This window comes from Cylas formicarius, unplaced genomic scaffold (assembly GCF_029955315.1).
Source record: "Cylas formicarius isolate icCylForm1 unplaced genomic scaffold, icCylForm1.1 PGA_scaffold_10__41_contigs__length_53128322, whole genome shotgun sequence".
Lineage (NCBI taxonomy): Eukaryota > Metazoa > Arthropoda > Insecta > Coleoptera > Brentidae > Cylas > Cylas formicarius.
Genome location: NW_026844214.1, coordinates 38,229,896 through 38,257,660, shown reverse-complemented (window position 1 = coordinate 38,257,660; position 27,765 = coordinate 38,229,896). Strand labels below are relative to the sequence as shown.

General features: G+C 33.0%; 1 protein-coding gene and 1 long non-coding RNA gene across 3 annotated transcripts in view; both read left to right on the top strand.

Annotated features, from left to right (window-relative positions):
• Window positions 1-6,942: 6,942 nt before the first annotated feature.
• LOC132700217 (neuroendocrine convertase 2) overlaps window positions 6,943-27,765 on the top strand; it is a 69,066-nt gene continuing 48,243 nt past the window's right edge. The window contains exons 1-3 of the mRNA XM_060667427.1: window positions 6,943-7,150; window positions 17,485-17,589; window positions 27,467-27,713. Of these exons, the coding sequence (XP_060523410.1) occupies window positions 6,986-7,150; window positions 17,485-17,589; window positions 27,467-27,713 (517 nt within the window). The 5' untranslated portion in view covers window positions 6,943-6,985. The remainder of the gene's footprint in view (window positions 7,151-17,484; window positions 17,590-27,466; window positions 27,714-27,765) is intronic.
• LOC132708053 (uncharacterized) lies at window positions 14,573-15,828 on the top strand. Of its 2 annotated transcripts, XR_009619816.1 has the most exons (4): window positions 14,573-14,864; window positions 14,942-15,449; window positions 15,503-15,679; window positions 15,737-15,828. It is a non-coding gene; the product is annotated as an uncharacterized LOC132708053 (long non-coding RNA). The 2 variants fall into 2 exon arrangements; XR_009619815.1 differs by having other exon boundaries at window positions 14,573-15,449.

Here is a 27,765-nt window from a genome sequence, read left to right as displayed (position 1 = left end):
TATAACTTCCTCTGATTTTCCTGAAAAGAATATTTTTTTAAAATTAATTAATAAAAGTCGTTAAATTGCTTCGTTATTTTCGAACTACAAAACATGCGTTGCGCCATCCACAGTAAATTAATTAATCACTCATTATCTGCCTAACAAGCTATCGTTTCGATGATTGCGATCATTCCGAAAATAAAAATTATGTCCCAGCAAGTGTACAAATGTCTCAGCATTTTTTTTTCATTTAAAATATTTGATTTAGTAAGTGCAATGGGCTTGAACGTCCACTTTTGTTTTTATTTTTTTGGAATTTATTTCAAAAGTTCATAAACGCATCCCTTACCCTTTACGACATTTAGTTTTTATAAAACTATCGTTAAATTACTTTTTAATTATGTATTAAAAATTATCATCGAACAATTTAGGATATTAGATAAAAAAATGGTATGATAGGGTTTCAATTCGCTCTATTGAGACTGTTGAATAGAAATCCTTTCAAGAAACATTACGTGTACAAAATTGACAATAAGACAAAAATTGTTAGACAAGTTTTATATATTCGACTGTGTAAGTGGTGTTTTGGCTTCAGAAATACAAAACAAAGGCTGCCTTCTTATTCATATTCAGAAACATTATGCACTGACCAGACTGATAATCACGTCATACATCATTACTCGGTGGATTAATTCTCAAAGCCATTTCACAGGTCCAAAACGTAAAATTAGGCGGTCACCAAACGTGTCTTTCAATAAATGGATTGTGGCACGAGCTGTGTGACATGTTGCGCCGTCTTGTTGAAACCACATCCCCTGGACATCATGGTTATTCAATTCAGGAATGAAAGAGTTAGTAATCATAGCTCTATACCGGTCACCATTGACTGTAACGTTCTGGCCATCATCGTTTTAGAAGAAGTACGGATAAATGATTCCACCAGCCCATAAAGCGCACCAAACAGTTGACGAGTCATTCAACCAGAAATGCGCTTCATCGCTAAACAAAATTCGCTTATGAAAATCGGGAACAACGGCAATCTCGTTTTGGGACCATTTGCAAGCGTTGTTCAGGCGTGAGTCTATTCATGATGAATTACCAAACCAAACTGAGAATAAATCACTTGACAGCTGTTAAATCGGTCGCCATCTTGAGCAGTAATGCTAACTTAAGCACCAACAACCAGTAATGACATCAGAAAATAAAGTGATAATACTTCACATCAGAACTACACTAAATTCATTTTGTGCTTATAATTTTCTTAACTTTTGCTTTTTTACTATTAAAATAATAAGAGTATGTAATAATATATGTATATCTTTATAAAACACCTAATTTTTTTAAAGATTAACTATTTTTCTTTGGTCCGCTACGATCGTCTAGTTATGACAAATGGCCCGTCCCCACCACTATCTTATAGTGACGGTTTGAGCACGCTTGATCCGCGTATAATTTGGTATTTGATGGAGTAGAAAAAAACTGGCCAGACTTGATGAGTGAATTTATTAAGCCTGACTCGTCGACTCGTTTAATATTAAAATTTACGATTAGCACCTACCCACCACGTTGATGTATATTATCTACAGTAAAAATGAATTGGCAAATTTCGTAATCAACCACTTTCTATAGTGAAGTGGGTACTTATAGGTACGTAAATAAATATTGTAGCAATAACAATTTCTCAATCTTATCAGTCATGCGTCCTGTCCGCATCCCAAAAATTTCTAGCGACAATGACGTCGGGAAAGGAAACTCCTGTAAATGGTATGGGTATTAAAGTGAACAACAAGACAACCAACATAATCTTAAGTTCTCATATATTAAACCTTCCATCAGAATATTATGGAATTAACACTTGCAACAAAAAATTGTGTTCACTTGAGTTGTAAAGAAATTAAAAATAAAATGCCTAATTATGCACTGTGTGCGGAAAGTGTCACTCTAAATCGTTAGCTTAATTGATCATTGTCACCAGCCAATTCAAGAATTTCCTCTACTTTTGTTAGGAACTAGGAGCAGTCGGATGCTTTCTGTAAATATTTAAAATACACTCGGTCTATTCGTGCTATTTCAAGACGATCGTAGAAAAATTAAAGTATGTAACTCGTTCATAAACTTGATTTTTCAAAGAAACTTCCACAGGCTACTGTAATACTATTATACTGTACCTGATTATATATTGTTGGACGGGGGGAGAGACCGGACGAAAAATATCAACTAAGCTCAAAGAACAAGAAAGAGCCTTACGACTAAGACAAATTAACTCATCAGCTGTTGCCGAACACACTCATGAGACCGGGCATAAAATTATATTCTTCTACCAACGAAAAATCTCAGAGTCTATAGAAATCTATAAACAACCTAACAATCTTAACCGCGACTCAGGTCTCTACCTGTCACCAATCAGTCATCCGAGAGGGTGTTTATACCACTCATTAGCGCCCCCCCTCAAAAAATATATAAGCAGGTACAGAGTACAATACGAGCCAGTTTCAGTCAAGCTCTGAAGAAGCGAAGATGATGATTGGCAATACGTCAGCAATTTCGACTCAGCAAAAACCGACGCAGGAGGAATCCAGAAGCTTTGTAAAAACGTTTATAAACTTCTTTAGATAGGCGTGTCAAAGTGTCATTTATAAAACCTTTTGCATGTTTTACATATATGCTAAGGGTTACTTGTATTTTGAAAAATCACTTCGTATATAAATTTCGCCGCATTATGCATTATGCGAGATAAATATATCAATTTTTGCTTTTTACAAAATTTCTGAATTCCTCCTGCGTCGGTTTTTGCGGGGTTGAAAATGCTGACGTTTCCCCAATCATCCTGTTGGCATTTTCAGAGTTTGACTGAAAAGTTTTGTAAAAAGTATTACAATAGCCCGTGGAAATTTCTTTGAAAAATATCAATTTTTGCTTTTTTTTTCAAAAACACAGACCTTAATCTGTTAAAAGGAACTTTCTGGCTGGCTGTTTTAACCATTAATGGTGAAATCTTTTAACTTAAAATTTTCGTGTGTTAAACAATTAATAATTTTGCAAAAGTGGACAGCGCTAACCAAATCTTTTAACATTAAGTTTAGTTTCATACATATTAAACTTAATCTTTAAGCGCGTCCGCTTTCGCCAGGTTTTTGAAGAAATTTAATATTAAATAATCTAAAACCATTTCTCTAAATCGATTGATATATGAGCATAGCAGATACTTTCGTAAATCTCTGTGGTTATAACAATACGGTTTTATGGGAAAGTCTGTGTGTTCTTTACTCGGAGATTACATCAGAAGTAGGAAAAATTGACTAAAAATACCACAAGCGTAAAATGGTAGAATTGAGGACGGTGTTAACTACTGCCAATTAGTGAAGGAAGTTTCGTTTCGAAATTCTGGTCGTGTATCGACGATCGAAAATCCAAAACTTCAGCCGAGTGATATGATGCTGCGAACAGAACTAGTCAGCTAGGCACTGGTACAACAACTTGCAGCCAATCGAGAAGTCATAAGAAACGAAATTTGCATTATCTGTCCCCTTAAATAGAATCTGAAAATTCGCAATATCGGCAAGTATATCAGTCGAAACGTTACACCAGCGTTCACCGCAATCTTTTTTTTTTTGTTCAGAAGCTTGGTTTCGATTTGATGACAAATCAATAGCAAAAGGACGGAAGCATTCGATGGTGTTGCGATTATTAGTCCATTTATGAAATTTACGAAAATGAGACCGAACTTCATTAGAAATATTTAGCACATTTCAAACTGAGACATCCAAAAATCTATCGGTTTTTTTCCATTTTATTTATTAACAAATTGAAACGTTGACAGTAAAGGCATACAAGCTTTACCAACACATTTTGTTGCTACCGTTGAAAACAAAAACAACATTGGAGAGAAGGAGGAGAGTGGCATACGAAATTACAATGACAAAAAACAAGAATCCGCATACGAAATCTTCAGGATGTCCACACATTGCGAAGATATAAGGGATATGGGATGGTGGTCAGAAGACACTATTTAAAAGTTGTAACAGCTGTGAGATTTTAGAAAAATTATTGCTGTGTGATATTTGTCAAACTACTGCTGTGTGCTTAATTTAACACGTAATGGCTGTACGCTTTTACAAAAATTATTGCTGTGTATTAATTGTCAAATTTTTGCTGTGTTTCAATGTCAGTCTACTGGATGTTCGAAATTAGGATGACTGAACGTTATGGTTTGATTAGTTGTGTGACAGCCAAGTTGTACGTAGATAATCTTTGTAGATTCGCGCAGTGTTCTCTAATGCTTTGCCTGAATGCTATCACGGATTCATGGATAATTCGATAGCGAATTTTTCGTCAGTCTGGTTGTGTGAGCATTTTCTAAATTTTTAACAGCTGACCCAGCGATAGGGACCCTTATTTTCTCATCTAATTCATAGCGTTCCTGGGAAAGCCATTTGCGCCTGGTTTGTGTATCGATAGATTTTGTAACACTCAAGAGATAGGCATTTTTTGAATCTCGGCATTTTTGCTTGCGTTCTCCGTCGAGAAGAAAGCAGCACAATTTTCTGTAAAAAACAGTTTTTGCAGGAAAATTTGTGTTTTCTTTATATATAGGACAATATAACAAATTGATAATTCGAGATTCAATTTTTATTATCGATGTTAAAGTTGGAAATAGTGCTTCAAATAATTGCGCTATAGTATAACATCTGATCTACTTAAAAGGAAAACATAGCAAGTAACACAATCTGGTAATTGTAAAGAATGTCGGGCCACTGTCAGATATATTTTGAACAAGTTTTAAAAAAATTCTTTCAAGTATAAAATATAAGCTTCAGGATAAAAAAAGATTCGAGTAGTTCACTAAATCGTGGAGATTTAAAGCTGAGTGTATAGAATCCTCGATAACGGAAATTGCGAGGTTCAAAGGAGATTAGATACTTACGACGGGATAATGAATTTCGCTCCCCAGCAAATCGAAGCAAGTTAGCGAATGATAAAGTAGCCAGTATACCCCAGTGGTGAAACCACATTTAATTGTAAATAACATCCCATTAATGATCGCCATTTATTAACTCGATAAAAAATATCGTACCTTGATTTTGATGTTTCATGTAAAACACTTCAAACTTCAAATAACTCCAAAACCAATATATTTTTTTACTTTATAACATTTTTGTCCTAAAAATGAAAAACATCCTTAAATTAAAATTGTTTGGGGCAAAATAGGCGATGCTCCAATAACGCATATTAAAATTTTGTCAACAATAACCTTTATGAAGTAATAAAATTTCATTTAGGTATTTTAGACAGATTCAGATATAATTTTAAAAATAAATTTTTGAGGACCCTTCTAAGCATTCAGAATTTTTGTATTATATTTACCCTGGAAATAAGCGGAACGTTTATTGAAGCACCCTGTACTTGTAGCGTGATTGGCTTGAATCACTTTGCCGTCAAAAAAGTTAGAACGGTTGATTCACCGATTATGATCGTTTGTTCAGTTGGTCTACTGTCTGTAAACAAAACTAACCAATATCTCGTCAGACCTTTGAATGTATTTTTAGTTGTCCCATTCAAGGATACTTAAACTTACTACGATCAGCAAACTGAATTTGTATTCATATTTCTCGGTAACATTCTCTTAATATTTTTATCCCTGCCTTCAGATAATACAATATCAATAAAGGATTATTTGATCTCAACTATGGACCACAGATTTTTTTTCAGAGGTAGAAAAGAATGAAAGACCCACTAAGCGGAAAGAGCTACGTATATCAATAGCATTCAGACGGCCCACGCTTCGTGAACTCACTTTCCAATAAATAAATCCGTTCTAATTTGCTCTCAATTCGCTAAAAGGGTTTTTATCGACTAAAACAGATATCAAGGGCGCTTTGTTCATTTGTTGTCAACATTTTCAACTGAATTAATCTTATAGCCGATACATAAAGCCATTGAACTTTCCAATAAATTTCAAATTGACTTTTATTGCTTTTGTTGTTTTGTCATGTTTCGAAGTGGCGTACAAGTTACAACAAAAATTCAATTCAAGAAATCATTTATATTTTCTAAAGGACTGCGCCCTTCTCAAAGATTAGCACTGATCACGCAATAGTCTTCATTATAAATATGAATGTTACACAGTACTAAATTATGTAAACGTAAACTAATAGAAGGCGAACTTTCAAAAGTGACTGCGAAATATCTATAAAGCAATGGCCACTAAACTTCAACGCCACGTCGTCCCAAACAGAAGAGTCGCGGTTTTGGATAGTATTTTTAAACAAAACCACGTCTCTGGTGGTTACTGAGGCGAGAAACATAAAAAATGGGTATTTCACCTCACGAAAACCTCTGTATGTAATATTTTAAAAAGCTGTGGGTGGTCCATAAAAAATAAATTTTTAAGAATAGATAATTTTTACAGTAGCATACTTAAATGTTCTTTAATTTCTCAATCCTAATTTGGGATAATAAATGATATCAGCAATCTTATTCTTTAATGATTTAGCTTGCAATATAAAATAAATGTTCATATTTTATAAAGATTCTGAAATAATAATACTAATAATAATAGTAAATTATCTTTATTTGAAAGTAAAATAATTACCTTCATTAGTTTTCTTAGAAAACCTAATTGGTATGCTGATGATAATCCAGGAATGCAAATTATGAAAAAAAAAAGTTGACAGTGTTTGAAATATAGGTATCGTTAAGTAAAGTCTGGAGAAATAAGCGGAGAGAGAAACTTATAATTTTGTGTGCCCCGTATATTGCTTCGAATTCCAAATCCCTTCTTCTATCGTCATCGCCGTTACAATAATTCTTATTGTCCTCATTTGAACATATTATTCATTTCATTATTACAGACCATCGCTCCCTATACTCCAAAACTTCGACACACACTCGCGCCAACTTGAACAAATCGATGTGAGTGACGTCACATTGCGCGAACAAGCGACGTCGGGCGTCGCAACGAGCGTCTCATTAGTCCCGTCACTTAAACCGTGCGTTTCCGACGATGCCTCTTTCTTGGAGGCCCCTTTTGCTACTTTTGATTTCGATTTGTGCAATTTGTACAGGCGATTTGTTTAGCAATTCGTTTTTGGTCAGATTCAAAAGGGAAGTGAATCCGGACGAGGCACATGGGATCGCGAAACGTCATGGGTTCATCAACATGGGACCGGTATGTAATAAATAACATAATAAACAGCTGTTCTCCCTTAGTGACATTTTTTGATTACACATCGACTCTTGACGCCATATGTTATTCATAGCGTTTTATGATGTTCGGAGACAAACTTTCGTCTTTAACCGACCTCACAGTAAAACATTTTGCACTGAATCGAATAAAAATAAATAAATAAAAATTATTTTGTATGATTTGCGATTAAGGTGCCCTAAGTTTTGGATTTATTATATATTAAACATATTCAAATTGTTAATCAGTCGGATCGGAAACATAGCATAGTAATATAATAAGTATTTGAAATATAAGAGAAACTATATCTTTTTAGTCTACGTTTTAGTAGACTAAAAAGATATAGACTCTGCAGAACAATTGTAGCCTATAAACTGTGAATTAGTGAGAATAAATCCCAAATTCATAATATTGTTTTATGGCATTCAAAACAATTTTTTGTTTGATAGTAAATAACGCGTCGATTATGAGCATGATGAAATTTCCTATTCAATTCCACCGAAATAATTCATATTCATTCGTTCATACTATTCATATCATAGTTCATAATATTATTCATAATTCATATATTATTGCAAGTTGATTACTGTGGTACACTATAATATACTTACTTAACTTATTGCAAAAATAATATATAAAACAGAAAATATGAAATGTGGTACAAAAAACCTTAAAAGAATTGGCTGGAATACACTAAATACAATTATGAATGATAATAAAAACAAAATATATTCAAATTGTAATCTACAGCAATGTATTTATTAATTTTATGTGCTATCAAATTCTAGAAATAGAATAAATTTTTAAGTGAATACGGCAAACAACTTTCCTAAAAAAAACATATTCATAAAATATACCAGCGATAATGCAGCATATAAATTGAACATCGATTAGGCAGGCCTGGAGAAATTTCCTTTAATTGACAGCCTCCAGAGTAACAAAAATGGAATGAGTTTAAATAGGAAAACGTGAGCCCCGCTGTTAATCTAATTGTGTAGAAGAACTTCTATAAATATCGCTGTTTACGCAGTTTTCTATAGGCACATTGCATAAGTATTCTTGTGAAAGAGGTAGGTACTTAACCAGATTCGTTATTATTCTCCAACGAACATCAAGCCACCCCCAAATTGAGTTCGATGTAGATATTTAAAAAAGTACATCAAAAATCAGCGATTTTGTTTTGATAAATTCGGAACAGCATTCGAAATATTTCTTTTTCAATTTTTCAGATACAGGAAAGTTTATTTTTCTTTCTATACTTTGTTTTCAGACAAATGCAGAAATAAGAACGCTGGGGGCGACAGATTTATTAATAATCGCCGCCCCTCTTCCACAAGCTGTAGCAGTTGCCTGGGTCCCTTAAAACTCGGCCTCCATTTCGTTAATTACGCACACTTTGAAACTCGTAAACAATTATCTGTGGTTGACTGCTAGTAGGCGTACTATAATAACATCCTTATGCACTGGAAAATATTGCAGTTAGGGCTTTCCGGTGACGCTGTAATTCAACTTCGCTGGAAGAAGTAGAAGTAGAAGTAGAAGGGTACAGTTAAAACATTGAGTAATTGTGTATTATTATACAAAACCGGTTTCTAAAACCACAACTAAGATAACTGTAAATACAACAGAAAGTTTACAGGCACAATGAATAGTTAATAATATAAGTCGGTTGTTTCTGTGGTACGTTAGAACGTTGTTACTCAAGGTTACCGCTTGCATTCCATGATCTAGAAGTTGTTTCAATAATGCAGTCAAGATCTACTTTGTGAGGCAAATTTAATTGAGGAGACAAAAAAAAGATTCTTTTCTTTGTCCTACAAGTTAATAATGCCCTCATATAAGTGTAATACGAGAATAGTTTACATTATTTCTTAATTCGTCTATCAGTTCGTTTATTCTTCTTTGGACTAAATGGCGGTGATAACATATTCACTATTTTTGACCGTAACAGTCTTGTGTATGTAGAATCTCTACTAATAATTTCATGCTGGTGTTAATTAATGAACAGGAGATCTGTTCTGTTTCTATAAATGAATAATAACTCATCGTATTATTGGATAAATAAAAAGAATAAATATGACTATATAAAAGTATTTTATGTAATAAACAAAATTATTATTTCGATTTTATCATTTGTATGACGCAATGATATAGATATTGGGGTGTGTAAAAATACAACCTTAATGTTAAATTTCTAAGTGTATCAATTAGTCACTCTTTCGGAGGTTCGTAAAGATTATTGTAAATTTATAATAGTATATAAATGTAAATAAATGTATATAAATGTATAAGAATCCTCATTACCTATCTTGTATAGTAAAATTTGCCTCAAGCCGTTGTCACTCAAGTTTAGATATGGCTCACTGGTTTTTACTGATTACCAAGATAAACAAAGAGTAAGTTGCATGGCTTACACCATAGGAACATCGTAACAATACAATGGTAACAACTGCAACAGCCGCCTTAGTTTGAACGGATGTCATTACTATTCTTGATATTTAATTTACAATTACCTTCATCCTTATCACAGTTGACATTGGCTAGAACCAATTAATTCTGATTTATCTCCAGGGGTCTTTGAAACTATTTGTATACTTTCGCAAACGAAATATAAATTGCGACTATAAATTTGAAAATATTGCGACCATTTTACAAAATTCGTTGCCTATGGTTAAATAAAAACCCCACTGAACTGAATTTATAAATTACTTTTTGGCTCGACAAACGCTATAGGTACCATTTTGCATACTATCCAACAAGTTTATATTTAAACAGATAACTTGGATTACTGATCAAATATTTTGGGTTTGTCTTATTAAAGTTGCCTAAATTTCTCCCAGTTTTTGTTATCTTACCTAAATATTTTTGTTGCAATTTTGAAGTAAATTATTTTGTATAATTTTCTCAACTTTTTAACTTAATAGAACTTTTAGCAGACTAGCAACTAAAATGGCTTTGTAACCGTCAACAATTGGATGACGAATATAGAGTTATTTTGGCCTTAAATGATCTCCTTCTTCCCTTAACAGTAACATAAAATGCGTAAAAACATTGTTATTAATATGGAGAAAATGCGTTTTGAAGTACGCTTATCTACCGATTTTCAGAAGAGTATCTCAAAGGATGTATAAAGGATAAATTTAAGTGATAAAGAAAACATTTATTTTTAGACATTTAACGCACAGTATCTCATCAGTAAAGAAGCATTTATTTTAGAAATAAAATCACCAATTAAAATACATGTTAAGTATATGAGTCAGACATGAAATTGCATTGTTCAAAAACTATAACGTAACATACACAGTTTGAAAAAAGCGGTATAATTTGTTGGACAATGTGGTCATAGTGTAGGAAAACTAGACTTTATCTTTCAATTGTCATTATATTTTTAGTTAGTTATTGTTATTCACCTGCTTTTTATCGTATGATTAATTGGTTGGTTGACGTACTGTTGACAGTTTGGATCACCTACTCATTTCCACAACATGCGAATTTTAGTAATCGTTGAATTTATAGAACTCACGTGTGGCAGATTGAAGTGGATTTGTGTCGTCGATAACACGCGGTGTCTATGTAAGCACGTATTTGATAAAACATTTTCCCATCGATTCGCCAAAACGTCGAGTCAGTAGATGATTTTCGTAGTTTGCGTAGGACTGTCCTTAATTTATTCTAATAATGTAATGGATGAAAGTAGCATACTTTATTTATTTTTGAACAATAAACAACCAGCTATTACTAATTAATTAAGTTTACAGAATAGTAAGAAAGTTGTCACACCCGGGGGTACGCACGAGGTTAGCTACCTCCCTCCCTGCACCTCTGTGGCTCTTATTCTTCGTCGACCGGTTTGTTAGATACGAGGCTTGCCTTTGAAGTTTTTACAAAAAGTGAAACAGAAAGTGTATTGCTGATTTTGGAAATATTCGTCCTTAAGGTCTATACATTTTTGCACATTCTCAAACCAATTCTGGAAACATTTTTTCCACTCTGAAGCTAACGTAGAAACAGATTCTTGAGGTGATGGAAATCGCTGTCCGTGCTTCTTTTGTAACACAAATAGTCATTGGGTGATACATCAGATTGTCGTGATCAACAATGTTGTGACGTTTTTTGTTCTTTTTTCTTATTTCATGGTTTCTATTGAAGTCTGTGATATCCTAAAAGACGCTTCTCTGTCTGCAAGTGACATGCCGCTCTTCTCGATGTTTCTCGTCATGATAACTGATTTTGAAAATGCGAAAACCAATTGTAAGCAGTCTTTTCTGATAGTGCTTTATTAACAAAAGTTGCACGAAACGATTCTATGAATTGTTGTTAAGGCCTATTTCAAAATCATAAAAAATCAAGAAATTAGCCTTCACGGGTGTTTTCCATTTTTGCACAAACTTATTTCTTTTAAATGTTTACTATCAACAACTTACTCAATCAATTTCAAAATTGCCACTGGCTTCCCAATGGCTGCTGGTGTATTTCCAGGAATATGGAAGCTATCCGGTTTATGAAACGGTTCAAAAAATTAGTAAACTTTGTGTATGCTAAAATACTGCTGTTGTTTATAAATAATTATTTAATTTGGTAAAGAGGCACCTGAAAATTTTCAACATTTAATACCTTCCGACTGCCTAACGTTATGAGAAGATATTCAGCGTTTTGGATCCTAATGCAAAAATAATGGCATTTATATAAACATCGAAAAATGCAGGGTTATATCTTTTACTAGAAATTGGGTTCCTATTCAATTTAACTACTCTGTCAATAGTAGCACTCTGAAAAGAGTAATAGGAATGAGGGATCTAGGACTTGATATTAGAGGTTAAGCTACTATTTCAATTTCAGATCAATACTTTCATATCCTGTGATCAACAGGGCTCGCGCTTATCTTACCCTATATCACGCTTATGTTGATAGTAGAATAAACTTTGCTTCTGTCATTTGGAACCCTAAGTAAAATGCAAACAAAAATGTGATATGATTCCTCAAAGAAAACAATAACCATTAGACTATTGGATCAACATTCGCTATCTGATTCGTAATCTCCCCTTGCTTTTACTTATTTAAAGTATAGCACATAAGAAATAAATAAGTCAGAACGTTTTTTTTTCTTTTTTTCTTTTTTTCTTTTGCATTCTCTATGATAAAATAGGCAGATTTGATGCGCTTTTCAACTTGAAATATTAGTTATAATGTTACTTTCATTTTCTATGCTGGACTCAATTCGTCGCATTTATTTATTTTCTTTTACTCTTTCACATTTTTCTTTTGGATTGTTATTGTTATTAACTGAGATTTGCATAATATATACTTACATTTTGAGTCTTAAGAGAGCACTGTTGTGGGTTTAACCTGTTGTCACAAAGAGTAAATAAATAAATAAATAAATACAGTGGTGCCACAACCCATTAACACTACCGATTGTTCTAGTGTAAAAACTTAAAAGTCAAGCCTCCATATCTGTTAAATCTTGGATGCGCCCAAATAATGTGTGTTTCGCAGAGCGATATATTATATACCCAACCTGCGTTCGTTAGTCATTGCATTTAAGAACATAACCTTATAACCTTGTATCCGATTACAATTCAAGTGAGAGTGGAATAAAAATGGTTTACTAATATTCATTTCCTATTTAGGCAAACGTTAATTAAGTACTCCTGTCAAGGATTAGTTTAAGATCGCTGAACCTTCAAATAACAATATGTTTCAAACATCTGAAGTTAAAGAAGCACTTTGTGTACTTGGTGGAAATAGATTGGAGGAGAGTGAGGAAACTTATGTAAACTTTTTTTACTATTTGATTAACACCGACAATTATTCATGTTCTCACAGCATATATGTTAATTCCCTGTGGGTTTCATTAAAAATTGAAAATGTCGTTCAGCTTAACAAAAATATCAGAGTTGTGAGCCAATGGAGTTTTTGTATTTTTAATGGCTTTTGGAGGCCCTTTACTAATCTCTCTCTCACTCTCTCTCACAACCTTTTGAAAGGGAGGTAGGACTTTTGATTGAATGGTACATTTTTCCGAGTTTTCAGCGATGTTTTCAAAGTACTTTAAAACTGATTAAAACTGACTGTCGATAGTCCTCTTTGCCTTTATGCCAGTAATGCTAATAGGGTTGCTATCTACACTGCTATCATGATAGACAAAAAGTCCCATCTTTAGCAGGTGTGACCTTACAGACATGAAACTGAAACTTAAAAAATGACAAAGGAGTTTGAATAAGCTGGATCATTTAGAGACAGCCTACTATGCAGGGCTGGGAGTCCAAAGAAAAGTGAGCCAAGTCAGCAACAGAGATTACTTGCCAATGTTGTAAATTAGCAAAAGTTGTATAACCAATTGCGATTGAGTGAAGTACTGTTAGTCGATCCAACTTAATTATTTTTATACGTAATTGACGCACTATTCAATTAAAAAGATCAAGAAGTTAGTCTTAATCTAAAAATTGATAATTCCAAACTAAACAGTCACTTTGTCACTCTTATTTAGCCTTTTTTTTGGCGATTCATTCAAAACTAGCAAAGAGCTGTAAAGTTGTGTTCCCAAGATATTTATATAAAGAAAAGTAAATGATTTTACCTCGGTGACTAAATCGCTCACATAATGCAAATTGGTTTCATCATCCCCGCACTCGTGCGAATTCAAATTTTCGCAAGCTTTTCGTATTTTATACGGATGTAACTTTTCCGATGAGATTTATTTGCTATTATCCTAGGTCAAGCATTGTAGAGAATTCTCGATAACAATAGTAGGGGAGTTGGTTGTATACTTACACTAAATTCAAAAATGAAAATTATTTACGTGTTGATGCAGAATTTATGACGTGCTTCCTTGTTTTAATGTTAACATTAATAAATTAAGTAGTAATTAACCTTAATAGGCTGCGGAATTTGAAACAGTTTGGATTTCAAATACAAATAATTTCTATATTACTAATGTTCTAATTCTTCTTATTTTCTATTATTTATTTGTTAAATGAAATTAGAAAAGTGGTGATTTATATTTATAGTACAAGATGATTTTAAGAGTTGTACATAAATTCCTCCAAGATACTGCAAAACAAATGTGATCAGAAAATGTAGAACGCTAAAACTAGAATACTGACATGTTTAATGATATTTGTTCATTTCATTCATTTAGGATATTGTTTTGCGGTTATTAATTTGATCCTTATCGGCTCATGCGTCTAATAAAAGTTTATTTCATATTGATTAATCACCTAGAAATTAATAAAATAGAAGCGTTTTACTCGATTTATTAACATCGTATTATTTGGAAAATAGAATCATTATTTATTTACTGGCTAAAACAATAACCCGCTAATTTAGAGGAATGATTAAATTTTAAAGATTTATTTAGTTATTGATCGCTATTGTGAATACGTTTTTCGATTTTTTGTCAATAGACTTTGGTGATCAGCATACGTTAATATGCCAACGTGCCGAGCCAGAAGGCAAGAGCATCAATGTAATGCGAAGCGCGCTTCGTTTGATATCGAGTTTAATCGCATAGCAGCCCACCAATTTTAAACGGTTAATTTTTATTTTATAGCGAAGACGACAAAATCCGTTGGATTTTTGCCGATACAGCAAGCCTATATTTGCTCTTGAAATCGAGATTAATAAGCAACTTATATTTTTTGTGAATAATTATTGATACTTATTTCAGGCCGTTTGACTTTAAAATAGAGATTGAAAGGTAAGTTTATTGCTTTAATTTGATATTTGTAGGTTATGTTATGATGTCTTGTAATAATTTAATTTTTAATTTTTTAGAAATAACTTGACTTGCCAATTTTGTGAGATGGAATTTTCAAGTACATCGACCAAAAACCGACATATACGGGCAAAACACTCTGGCCAAGAGGGATCTGGATCTGAAAGAATGCATCATATTTTGTGCCCAAGATGTACGGACAGGACTATTTCTTTTTTACTTCATACAGACTTAATTAAACATTTAAATTCTTTTAATAGCTTAACTATTAATGAATCTACTTTGCATTTTAGGAATTTTTAAGAGTTTTCAGCTTAGAGGACCCAAGAGAATAGGGAAGTAAATTATGCTTGCCGTACACGAAAAAAATATCAACACGGTGAAGAAAAAATATTTTATGAGTGTAACAGAGGTTGTGTGTTTACTAATATGTGAGTAGGCATATAATGTCTCATATTTTTTAGGGATTTGTCAGCTCAGCTAAAAAACGAAGTGTGAAAACTGGAGGTAGTATTCATATTCATGGGACATATCCTTCAAGAATTGTAGTTAGCATTTCAACTGAGGGTAAATAATATTATAATATTATTGTTATCTACAGATTGACTATGTTTTTTTAGGATTTGTGACGGTAAAGTTTGTCGAAAAACATGTAGGACACAATGATGAACTAAGGACCAAAAGCTGAACAGGAGACTATGGTCGAAAAACTAAGTGCATATGATGTTACCCATTTTATTCAGGAAACGAAGCAAGATCTCCATGTAGACACTATTGCATTTGAAGATAGGCAACAGGTTTGATAGAATTAAGCCTACAATTATTACGCGTTTAATTTTCGATTTGTGTTACAGGTCATTTTGCAAGAAATGCTTTGCTTTGCTCGCAGCTTGGACGAAGAATCTTTTGGGAAATTTGTTGATATTTTTAGGACATTTAAGAGGGATACAGAACAACGAAATTCCGAGGAAATTCGAAAAAAAGAAAAATTGACAAGCACACATATTATCCTAATAAAAAGTAATATAACTATTTATAAACCTTTCATTTTCATATAATATTTTATTTTTTAGATAATTGCATACTTTAATCAGTGTTTTATTTATTGCATAGTTTTTAATTAATAAATAATAATTGAATGATATGAAATGTAAATAAATTTTATTGTCATATTTTATAAGTCAATTTACCCTCAAAATACAATACATAAATAACTAAAAAAAATAAAAGCAGTATAAATACATTGTCAATTTTATTTTATAATCTTTAAATAGAATTAACACATTAACCAAAGTTTACTTGGTCAATGATTCACAACAAATATCTAAGCGATCATACTTATGCGACATGCGTTCTCCAATCTGTCAAGAAAGTAAACACCTCCGATTCGGTTTAAATTTGGCGCCGCGTTCTGATTGGCTCGACACGTTGGAATATTAATGTATGCTTTGCTGATCTGCAGATGATTTTCTCTACTCCTGTCGTACCTAATCACACACAAATGTACCCAAAAATTAACGGTCGTAAAAAAAGTATAGTATGCAACACAAGGAAGCATATTCGAGTTTTCCAATGCAACAACATAAAAACAAAATCTTAAGAAGTATCCATTTCCAACAACGACTAAAATAATGATACATATTTAAAGAAATTTACATCTATAGAGGCCACGAAAATCATCATGAGGGTATGTCCAGAAAATTCCAGAAATTACGCTCGGTCAAATAAAAGGAGTTCAAAATATATTCTTGCGAGCGAGCCAAATAGGCTGAGCTCCAAAATCTCGGGCGTACCCAGGAATCGCGGCTTTTCAGGAAGACGGCTTGAATGTTCCACCCCTATCGTTAGAGGGCTCTGCAGAGTGTTTCAGAATTTTTTTATAGCATAATATTGTCATTTGAAAGACAGTGCGCTGCAAAGCACCACTCATTGCACAACCGGTCCAAAAGAGAAGCTGGAGCGCGCAAATTTAAATAATCGACAGATGTAAATAGAGACTTTATATAACTAATTGGTAGTGTGTAAAGTAGTGTGCAAATACTTAGTGATCTTATTATTTTACACAAAATAAATTTTTGAAGTCTTAACAATTTTTACTAATTTAAAAACGCAATATATGTATTTATCACAACTGTCAAAAATGTAAAATCTGATTTTAATAAATTTTGAAACGTGAAAAAATTAGATACTTATTGCTAGTTCAAATATTCATTAGGTAATTGGCGTTCATGAATTTAAGCTTGATCTATTATCGAACATTTAAAGAAAACAATTGAAGGATAACACATATCCAACGACGTAATTTTACCACTATTAGACAAATTGCAAAGTTTTGATTAGGTTATCACCCGTGGCACTATTGTACTGGAAAGGCCCTGTACTTTTACCGTTTCTGACATTCCTAAGCTGTGCATCCTTATCTTCAAAGTCTCATGTGCTAAGACACCTCATAAAAATGTCTATTCTAGATAATACAAATTATTTTATGTTTTAGATTCCATATATATAAATATAAAAAAAACCATAACCAACTAAACATATAATATTGTAACGGATATTTCTTTTTCTTGGTCCTATAATATTATAAACGATGTAATTTCAGGTCTTAAGGTCAAAGACTGAATACCATTTCGTGAATAATGCCCTACCCCCCGCCAAATCCAAGAGGAGTATTGTTCACGCGAGAAAATTAAAATCAGATCCGCTGGTAAGTACAAAGTGATAATTCAATACTTATGAAACAGTAAATCATTTATAGGTCTATTCGGTTGCTTTTCGATACTTGGCGTGAATGTTGTATTAATAATTCGATCCTATGTTTTAAAATGCATGTGAGTTTTATTATCCCTTTTCACACGCTATATCATCAAATATTTATAGTCAATTAAATATTAAAAGGTATTTACTTTTCAGTGCTAACGTAGAACATAGAATTTTATGACTGGATTCGACTGCAAAATCTTAACATAAAAACAATACATACGGTGTGGGGAATATTTGACATTCACAGTTATAATGCTAGGAAAAATAATGAAGTTTTATAAAAATCACCTCATTATTCGGACTGTAATATCTTGCCCAGAGAAGTAAAACAAGTCGCAAGGTTAGGTGATTTTTACGCGATTAGACTGTTCCTAAAGATTTGAAAGTACTGAGAAAGCTCTGTTTCTGTAATACGTAACCATTTACGAGGAGAAATAACATCTCATCTCAGAACCTGTAAAAAATATCAGAACTTGTGACAAATGTGGTTTGGATTAGCTTATACTTTTAAAACACTTTATGATTTAACATGTTTGTATAATTTCGTGGACAAGTAACAACTTCCTTATGTTAACTAGAATATCCTGCATATTAAGGAATTTTTAGAATTCTACGGAACTTTCTAAATATACAGGGTGTTTGGTACCTTAGAGGTTTGGTTAGTTCCATAAGCGGGATACTCTATCTATGTAAAATATTTTTAACGCTGTGACATTGTCGACATTTCGTCGAAAAAAGAGCATCAACATTGAAATTTTAAATAGGACACCCCATATATTATTAAGGATTAAACGATTCACCTGTAAGGATGTTCAATTCAAATTATACTTCAATTGGTCACATCCGAATATATCACTCTGTAGTTATACATCTCACGCACGTTCAAAAGAAAGGCAACGTTGCCTTCTTCCACCTCGGATACTCTGTCTTCATTATACTTTGCTATCTATACAGATCGCCTGGGCTGGAATACTTAGGTAAAGTCTGTTCATAGATATAAGAAAGTGACTAACTGATACGAATTTTGGAAAGACCCGGACAAGCTGTAAGAATGAAATATGGCCGAACAGGTCCGTACTTTGCTTAGAATTTAATCATTTGGGGTTTTGTTAGGAAAGATACTAAGCAATATTTATTTAATTATGTATTTATTTATGTTTAAATCTAAAATAAAATTACAAATTATTTTTATTACCTACTTAAACTACTTAAAATTATTCACATAATATATCAGTATCACTATCGCTTTCATCGCCTGTTCTAATTATTATTTGTTCTATATTATTTGCAATATGAATATACGGTTGTTCTGCTTTTTCTATATGTTTAACAGAATTTGCCCAACTTTGTGGAGGGATGTTAAAAACTTCGGTTTCTATAAGTTTGAGGACATTGGAGTTAACACGGGGAAAAACATTGTTACGACGAATTGCAGATTAAATATACAGTGGCAAGGTGGAAGCCTTAAAACTGTATGCCCTAGATTTTTTGTATAATTATCACAGACGTAGTTGTTTTGTAAGTTCAAGCTTTGTAGAACCTCAATTAATTGCTTTTTAGAATTATCTTCTTGAAAATAAATGTCGTTATTATACATGCAGTTTTGGATTGTTGCTTTTGTGTCACACGAGGAAGGGGTGTTAGTCAACTGTCTACTGTGATAATTTGCATTGTCCATTACAATGACGCTATTAGGAGTAATGTTTGGAACTTCATGGTAATCCAGAGAAGAATCTTTAATATTTTTCGCAGACAGAGAAAGTTCATTTGGAATCCAACCATCTTTAGAGCCAGCATGCAAAATATTTATTCCTCTACTTCTTTTGATGGCGCGTTTGTTTAACACTTATCAGTTGAGTCAACCCAACCCTTTTCCGGGGTATCATAAGTGTCGAACCAGGGTTCATCCAAGTAATTCCTAATCCATTAAAACTTGCCTTTTGTCAATTCTTTTAAATCTAAAACCCATGTGTTGAATACACTTCCATAAGGTAGTTCCGCCACATTTAACACCGGTTTCATTTTTTTCAAGCCTCCTAATTAAGATATCTAATGTAGGCACGCTTTGTTCCTCGTATAACTGGTAAATTTTACGCAGTATCATATCTTGATCACTTTCATTTACACTCGAGAAAATGTCAGCATCGCTTTTTTTCCTCGCTGAAATGGGATTATTCACAATTTTCCATACAGTTGATGTTGGAATTTTCGTCAATATGGCCGTTTCTTCTAAAGCTGCTTGCTTGCTGGCACCACGTTTAATAAGAGTCAAATAAACATTGTTTATAACTTAATTAGTCTGATTAGAATAGTGTTTTCTACATTTGGGCGGGAGCATCTCCTGAGATACACTAGACACATGATTACTAATAAACGGAATAATAAATGGAAACTAAGTACACCAAACCAAAGAATATTAAACACAGGTAGGTATAAAATTATTTTCTATTACGGACCACAATTTTACCTGAATTTAAATTCCGAAACTTTAGGTAATAATCTTGTTGCATGGTATGATAATGACCACCCTTGGATAATTCCATTCAAAAGCAATTGGTCACTTTCTTATATCTATGAACAGACCATACTTTTATTATGTCTGTCGGATAATTTGGATTGAACTTCCTTACGGGTAAGTCATTTAATCCGTAATTATACTTCGATTGGTCACATCACTCTGTAAATGTTGAAAGTATATGGGCAATCTGTGGTGTGAGGCTTGTAGATAAATCGATGTCAGATCAGTTTTATTTATTTTTACAAAGGGTGTTAAATAACAAATCTAATTAATTTTAATTAATAAATATAATGATATACGAGTTTGATATATAGAACAAAATTATACAACACTGAATGAATAACATAAGATAACACAATATTACAATATACAATTATAACACAAAATGGTATTCGCTAAGATTTATATTTAAGGATGTTTTCTAGATAAGTATTGAGAGTTTCAGGGCAAGAAGGCCTATTGTAAAATTTTTGAAATGTGTTTGCCTTGTCAGACCACACTGCTGTCTGCATTACTGTTTCAATAGCTATACGCGATCTGGTCGCAGCAGAGGATGCGGCATGTCTTGTACTATTGCTTTTATATTTGTTAATGTCGACACCTGCCTTGCTAAATCCTTTCTTAATCCAGTGGCAAATTGTTTGAGATGTAGTTTTGTTATGAGATTTGTTTTTGGTAAATTGAGGTAAATTGTCTTCATCTTTCAGTAGCGCTGAAGTGTTTTTAATATAATGAATTAACACAGAAGACGTGCAAATTTCGGGTTGGTCTTTAAAAAATCTAAATCTAAAACAAGCCTCAGGTTTATTTGGCTTCAACGTTTTTAAACTAGGAGTAACAATTATTTGAAAGTATTCTGAATATACTTGAGTGTTACTAATATTGATTTGGGCAAAAATCTGCTCTTTGAGCAGATAACAACGCAAGTAATAATACGAGCTTTATCGTCAGGTTTTGTAGCTGTAAGCTCTCTAAGGGGTGAAGATTACTTATCATCATTAATACTGGTTCAGGATTGGATATTTCATTCGACCTGGGAAATGAAAGGCGCAGCTCAAAAAATGCTTTTCACAAATCTCTCTAGAACGCAATTGGAAGTGAGTAGATGTTTAAATCCTTTTTTGTAAGAAATCCAGGACAGTGTTTCTATCTGGGTGGAAACGTTACTTAAGTTGCCGTATCAAAATGTCCACCATCTTGGTGCTATTGTATTGCTTGAGTGCGTTGTTGCTGATAGAGGCCAGCATTGTTTCGATTATCTCCTTTCCCAAGTTTCTCCTTGATAAAATCGCTGTCTCCAGGGTAAGTTGCTGCCACAACGGATGAATAGTTCTAAAAAGTGATAAAAGAAGATTTTCTTCGGGTTTGAAATTGAATTAGCAATTCTAACGATATCATAATTTCCATTGTTGGAAAACACGGGTAAGATTTTCAAAAAGAAAATACATTTTGCAGTATCGGTTCGAATTTTATATAATATCTGCAATAACCGTGCAAAGAGAGCGTTAGGCCTGTGTCAGCCAGGATACAAAATTTTGGTATTATTTATTTACATGGGTTGCAAAAAGATCTATCCCCGACTGTCTAAATTTTCTGACAATTTTACAGAAAATTTTCTCCTTTAACCGGTATTCTATTTCGATGTTGCTATTTCTACAGTTTTGGTTAGTTTAGTTTTTGTCAGCATTAATGTTATTTATGAAATTTATGAAGGTAGCATATATGTATATATTTCGTTGTTCCCACTATTGCCAGATTTTTCGCGCAGAGTAAGATGTGGGTATTTGACCGTTCCCATTTTATTCATGTGATATATGGCGGTTTTATTATCTACTTGTTGTAACCCAAATAATATAATTCCAGAATATTGGTTTGGTCCCAGAAACCTCTGACAACAATTTGGTTGTTACAGTAGACACCCCAACCGGATTTTGAGGCACCCGTAAAAATTGTGAGAAATTTAATATCCTGTTCCGCCCATCAATGTTCAGAAGTCACCAAGTATAGTCTTCTTCGAGGTTCACTCTCGATGAGAAACTTAACCCTTTCAAACTTTTTTGTGGATAGCCAGCTATATTTCATTGCTGGACATACTGAAATTAAAGTTCTTATAAATTGTGAAAACTCCCTTAATTTAATTCTTTGTTTTTTAGAAAATGTTATTACTAGTTTTTTAATTTTATGTTTCTTTTCATCTAGAGACTGTATCTTCATTGTTACAGTATTTAAAACAAACCCTAAGAAAATAGTTGGAGTTGGCTTAAGAATACTTTTTTTTCAATTGATAAGAAATCCTAGTGGTGTTAGAATCTAGCAGGTTTTTTTAATGTTATTCTCGCAATCGGCTTTTTCTTTACCTATTAGTAAAAAAATATCTAAATAATTTACGAGAAACCATACGGAGCCGTACAAAACCCAAAAGGGAGAGTCTTGAATTCGTAAAATGTTCCCATAAGCTTAAAGCTCAAATATTTTCTGTATTTACCATTTACTGGAAGTACAAAATAAGCATCCTTTAGATCGACGGATGCAAAATACGAATTCTTTGAGATTTGTTTAGTGGTTTAAGATTTAGTACAAACCTGCATTCCCCATTTTGTCTCGGTTTACAATTGGATTGGATTGACCACTGGTCAAAACACATTTTTTTTCTACCGGCATACATATCTATATTGCTAACCTCGATTATTGCCTTCTCCAGTTCGTTCGCCCTTTCATGTTACTGTTGCTGTTCCCTTTGTCGCATTTCTTGAACTTGTGATATTTGGTCTCCTCTGACTTCCTATCTGCTTTCTTGAATGGCTTCCATCTTGTTCTCGAGACATTCACCCTGTTTTTTGTTTGTTGATTTGAGGGGCCTGCTTGAATCTGTTTTGCCGCATTTTCTAGATTCTTAGCACATTTTTTCGCAGAAATGTTCCCCAAACAGCATATTGTCAGTTGTCTGATTCAACGCCACTTTTTGAATTTTTGTATCAAAATGTGAGCACGATAAAAATTTTCGATGATTTGAGATTGCATACTGAACCTGACAGAATAACTAGTCTCTTGATGCATGGATGTTGTTCACTTTCCTGTGTTTTCGACGTTAATTTGTTATTAATCTCGCCTAAGGCTGACATAGCCTTTCCAAGCGCTGTTTGTAACTCTTGCAGGAATCCATCCTTTTTTATTTCAGCTGTGGGAAACATTACCTGCACTGCACTTCCCGGTTTAATTTCGGACCTTGCAAAAAAGTGCAATTGCCTGGGATTTGGCAATTTTCCTCTGGGTTTCTTTGTCTAGACCTTGAGATAGATACACAGTCCACCTCACCGCGAGGTCTTCGCATAAATCTGGCACTAAGGATTTTGCCTCTAGTGGGTATGCTCCAAAAACCTCTTTTGCATCCCTTCCAGAAGGACGATACTGTTGTTGCGATTCATCACCATTATTGGTGCTTGATCATTCTGTCTCGGTATCTGTAGTAGATATTGATTCAGAATCTGAATTCGTGCCTGAAAATTGTATGAAAACTATAGCATACAGATACCCACAACGGAAAACAAACGTGACTCATATCAACGCATCGTGTTAGTTTCGTCAGTTTTTAACTTCCAAATTCATCGCTGGTACGATTACACCACCTATTGGCTATGTTTTTCGTACGAAAAATCCGAATGGATTTTTAAAGAATAGTTTTTGTAGGAAATATGTAACCATTAAGTTTGGTTATTCGATGTTTTGTGACTCATGTACATGTATATAATACGGCATAATATACGAAAGATTTTTTATGAGACCCGCCGGTGTGCACCAGTCAGTAACTGTGGTGGGTTAAAAGAATTCGCAAAGTGAAAACCCAAGCCAGAAAATATTAGACATCATCATAATATTTGTCTCATTTACCTATGATTCATACACGTATATAATACGACACAATATTACGTTATTATCTTTTTTAGAAGCCATTCCGGTGTGTACAAGTCAGTAACTGTGCTAGGTTGAAATGATTCACAAAGTGAAAAACCCAAACCAGAAAATATTATACATTGTCTGTGGATATTTGTCTCATCTACTGCAGACGTTTCTCTGAAATACAAAATTTCTACTTGGCGATGGGGTACTTACTTCATTCGTATTTCCTGAGGCATTCCTGAATTTTCTTTCTTCCTTTTATTCGCTTTCCTTACCATGGTCTTATTTTCCACTATACCACGAGCGGACGGATTTTGCTTTGCGTAGCCGAACCTGTCGCTCGAGACGCACAAAGTATATTCGGATGTGACCAATCGACCATCATGATTGTTTTTGAATAATACTTTTCCTTAGTAGTTTCCGAGAAATTTATTACTTTTTTATTTTTCAACCACAACATAGCTTCAATTAATTTTTTATTACCACCACACTGGAGTCCGTACAAAGTTAAAATGTTCGACGTAGCTTAAGGAGGTACTATACATTATTTCTTTATATCGATATTAGTTCCATATCATGCAGGGTTGGTCAAAACTAATGAAATTCCTACGAGATTCAAAAATGGTGAAAAGTGCATTTTTTAAATAGAACACTCTATATATTATCACATAATCTAAAAGCAAATTAAATTCCCTTTCGAATAATGTATTACTTGGTTTCTGAAATAAAAGCAAGTCTCTCTGATTATTTTGGCATAATTCACCTTTTAGGTGGCCATGAAATATCCATCTTATGTTAAATAATTCATTTTCCGTTTAACAGTTCAATAAAGATTTAATCATAATTGATTGTTGTGCAAATTTTATAGATAAAATCAATTCAAAGTGGAAAGAAACTAGTGCTGTTTGAATGAATTTGGTTAGTAGCCAATGTAACCACATTATAGCCAGAACATGTAGAAAATTTAATGAAACGAATCACACATTACAACAAGAGAAAATTTGACAGAATTAGAAAAAGCTTTACAAACCATTTTGCGAAATACATCTTAAAAAATATTTACACTAAGAGAATATTAAGTACTTCAAATAAAAATTGCACGCAGAAAAATGAATCCAATTTTCACATTAGGTATTCGAAGTGTTCATCATTGCATTCTCAACACTTTAAAATCCGGACTGAAGGTAGTAGCCTTCTTTATCTCCGATGACGTAACTCTTCCTTGCTCTGCACTGGTGTCAAATAGACGTGTGACTTTAACGCACCCCATAAGTAAAATTCTAATAGCATAAGGTAGAGCTATCTAGCTGGTCAATCCCACATCGAATTCAAACGTCGAAACCAATTAAAAATTCATATTATTCTTGTGACACCTCTTCAGTGCAGTGAGCCAATGCCCCATCTACTTGATACCAAGAAGTCTGAAGTTCTAGAGAATCATTTACCGTTCTTCTTAATATAATATACTATAGTACTAAATATAATATAATAACACAAAAAGTGTTCATTCCTTCAATTGAAAATAGCTTGTTCAGAAAATTTTAATTCGTAGGTCCAAATAATTTTTGACAAAAATAAAGAGTCCTGAATTGCAGACCAACAATATGTCACAAAAAGGCACTCTCTTAGCATAATCATCAACATTCAGGGCTCGAAATTTTGTAAATTTGTTAAAAAGGGATATTTTTTTTGGTAAAGATGGAAATACCCTTAGTGTCGAACCGTAGTTTGCAAAGTTTTTCTTAATTCATGCAATTTTTTTTTGTTGATGTGTTTACAGGATACGTTTGGTTACATTGTCCATGTATAAGAGAAAAATTTCCATTTTGAACGATGTATCTGGTAGGCAAATGAGTTTTGACTAACCCTGCATAATATAGAACTAATTTCGATAATAAGAAATAATGTACAGTACCTTCATAAGTTGCATTCTAAATTTTCAATTTCTATAATGTCGTAGTAATAAAAATGTAATTGAAGCCTTGTTTAGGTTGGAAAAATGAAAAAAAAATATTTTCTAGGAATATATTATTCAAAAACATAAGGTATTAGAGGATCGAAAAATGCAATAATATACATTTAAAATTGTGAAGCAGCAGCAACTTATAGCGTTAAAAATATAGAGTAGCCAAAAATTAAAATTAAAAATTTGAGAAACCATCCTAACAATCAAAAATTTAACATGAACAAATTCTAATACTTCTTGGAGCAATCTGTGCTTATCAATCTGGCCTCATCCTTGCCCGTGGTTTTTCCTACAACAAGAGCAATATAACAAGAAAGTAACCAAACTGACTTTCAAGTTCGTTTTGTTTTGCTATTTTATAACCCACCGTTGTACTGTGAAATTTGTGAGAAGCAATAGAAAATATATAGACTCGGTTGTTTTCTTTCCTAAATTTCTTTCTGCTGACTGGGAATGTGAGGAGTTTATTTCGATTTTTCCACTGCTCGAAAGTCTGCTGAATTCTTCGGTCTTTTTTTTTTCCAAGCGGAAACACCCCATTTTTATCATAATTGACACTTTGAAAAGGTGTTCTATTTCAAAAAGTTGTATATTTCTGAAACATTTATAAATTTTTAATTAAGTTTAATGAATCGAACAAACTTTATCAAAAACATTTAGACAAAGAATTTTTTTACTTATATTTAATTATAAATAATTATTTAATCTATTTTTCTGAATGTTGCAAATAATGAATTACCTTTTTTAGTGTTACCTTTTTTTTATTGAAAAACGCTTTATACACTTAAAATATGACTTTATTTGACAACCTTATGCAAAGTCACACTTTTTGGGGTGTTTCCATTTGAAAAAAGGAGCTATTAACGATTTTTAAATACCAACCCCAAATATATATAACAAAGGCTTTCAGTCGAAGAAATCGATAGATATATTTAGACTTTCAAACATCATATAAAATTAAAAATATGTGAGAAACACTAAGAATTAAAAAATATTTTAAATATTAATACTAAAATAAAAAAGTTTGTACACGAAAATACAAACAATATCTGTAATAATATAATAATATTGTGGCATAATATTGTGGCATTTCTTCTATGTGTTCTTTTCTGACTTGTTCCTTGCTACCTTAGAATTCTTCGAAAAAAGTAAAGAATCTGATTTGATTTGAGTAATCTAATCCTAAAAATCTAAAACACTGGGTAACACAAAAAAATGGGTACACTTTATTACTCAAACGGTTTGAGATAGTAATTTGATGTTTCGAGTAAATTTCCAATTTACAACCATATGCAACGGATGGTTTCAAAACCAGAATAAAAAACTTTAACCTTGTATTTTTTACATTTTTAAATTCAGTAGTTTTGTCGCGTGCCGATTTGAAAATTAATGCTTTTATTACATTATTATTCTTTTATTATTGTTTGTTGCTATATTCAGATCCATACTGCCGTACAACAACCCGGGTTCATCAGAGTCAAGCGGGGTTATAAGCCATTAAAAGTTGAAAACCTGGTGAAAGATATTCAGCCTCACAGCGACCCATCCGATCCATACTTTCCCTTTCAATGGTATCTGAAAAACACGGGACAAAATGGCGGGAAAGCCAAACTAGACTTGAACGTCGAAGCCGCCTGGGCCCAAGGGGTCACGGGCAAAAATATTACTACTGCGATTATGGATGACGGTAAGTTAACAATTGGATAAATACAACCTTTGCTGCCAATACAGTTTCTCGT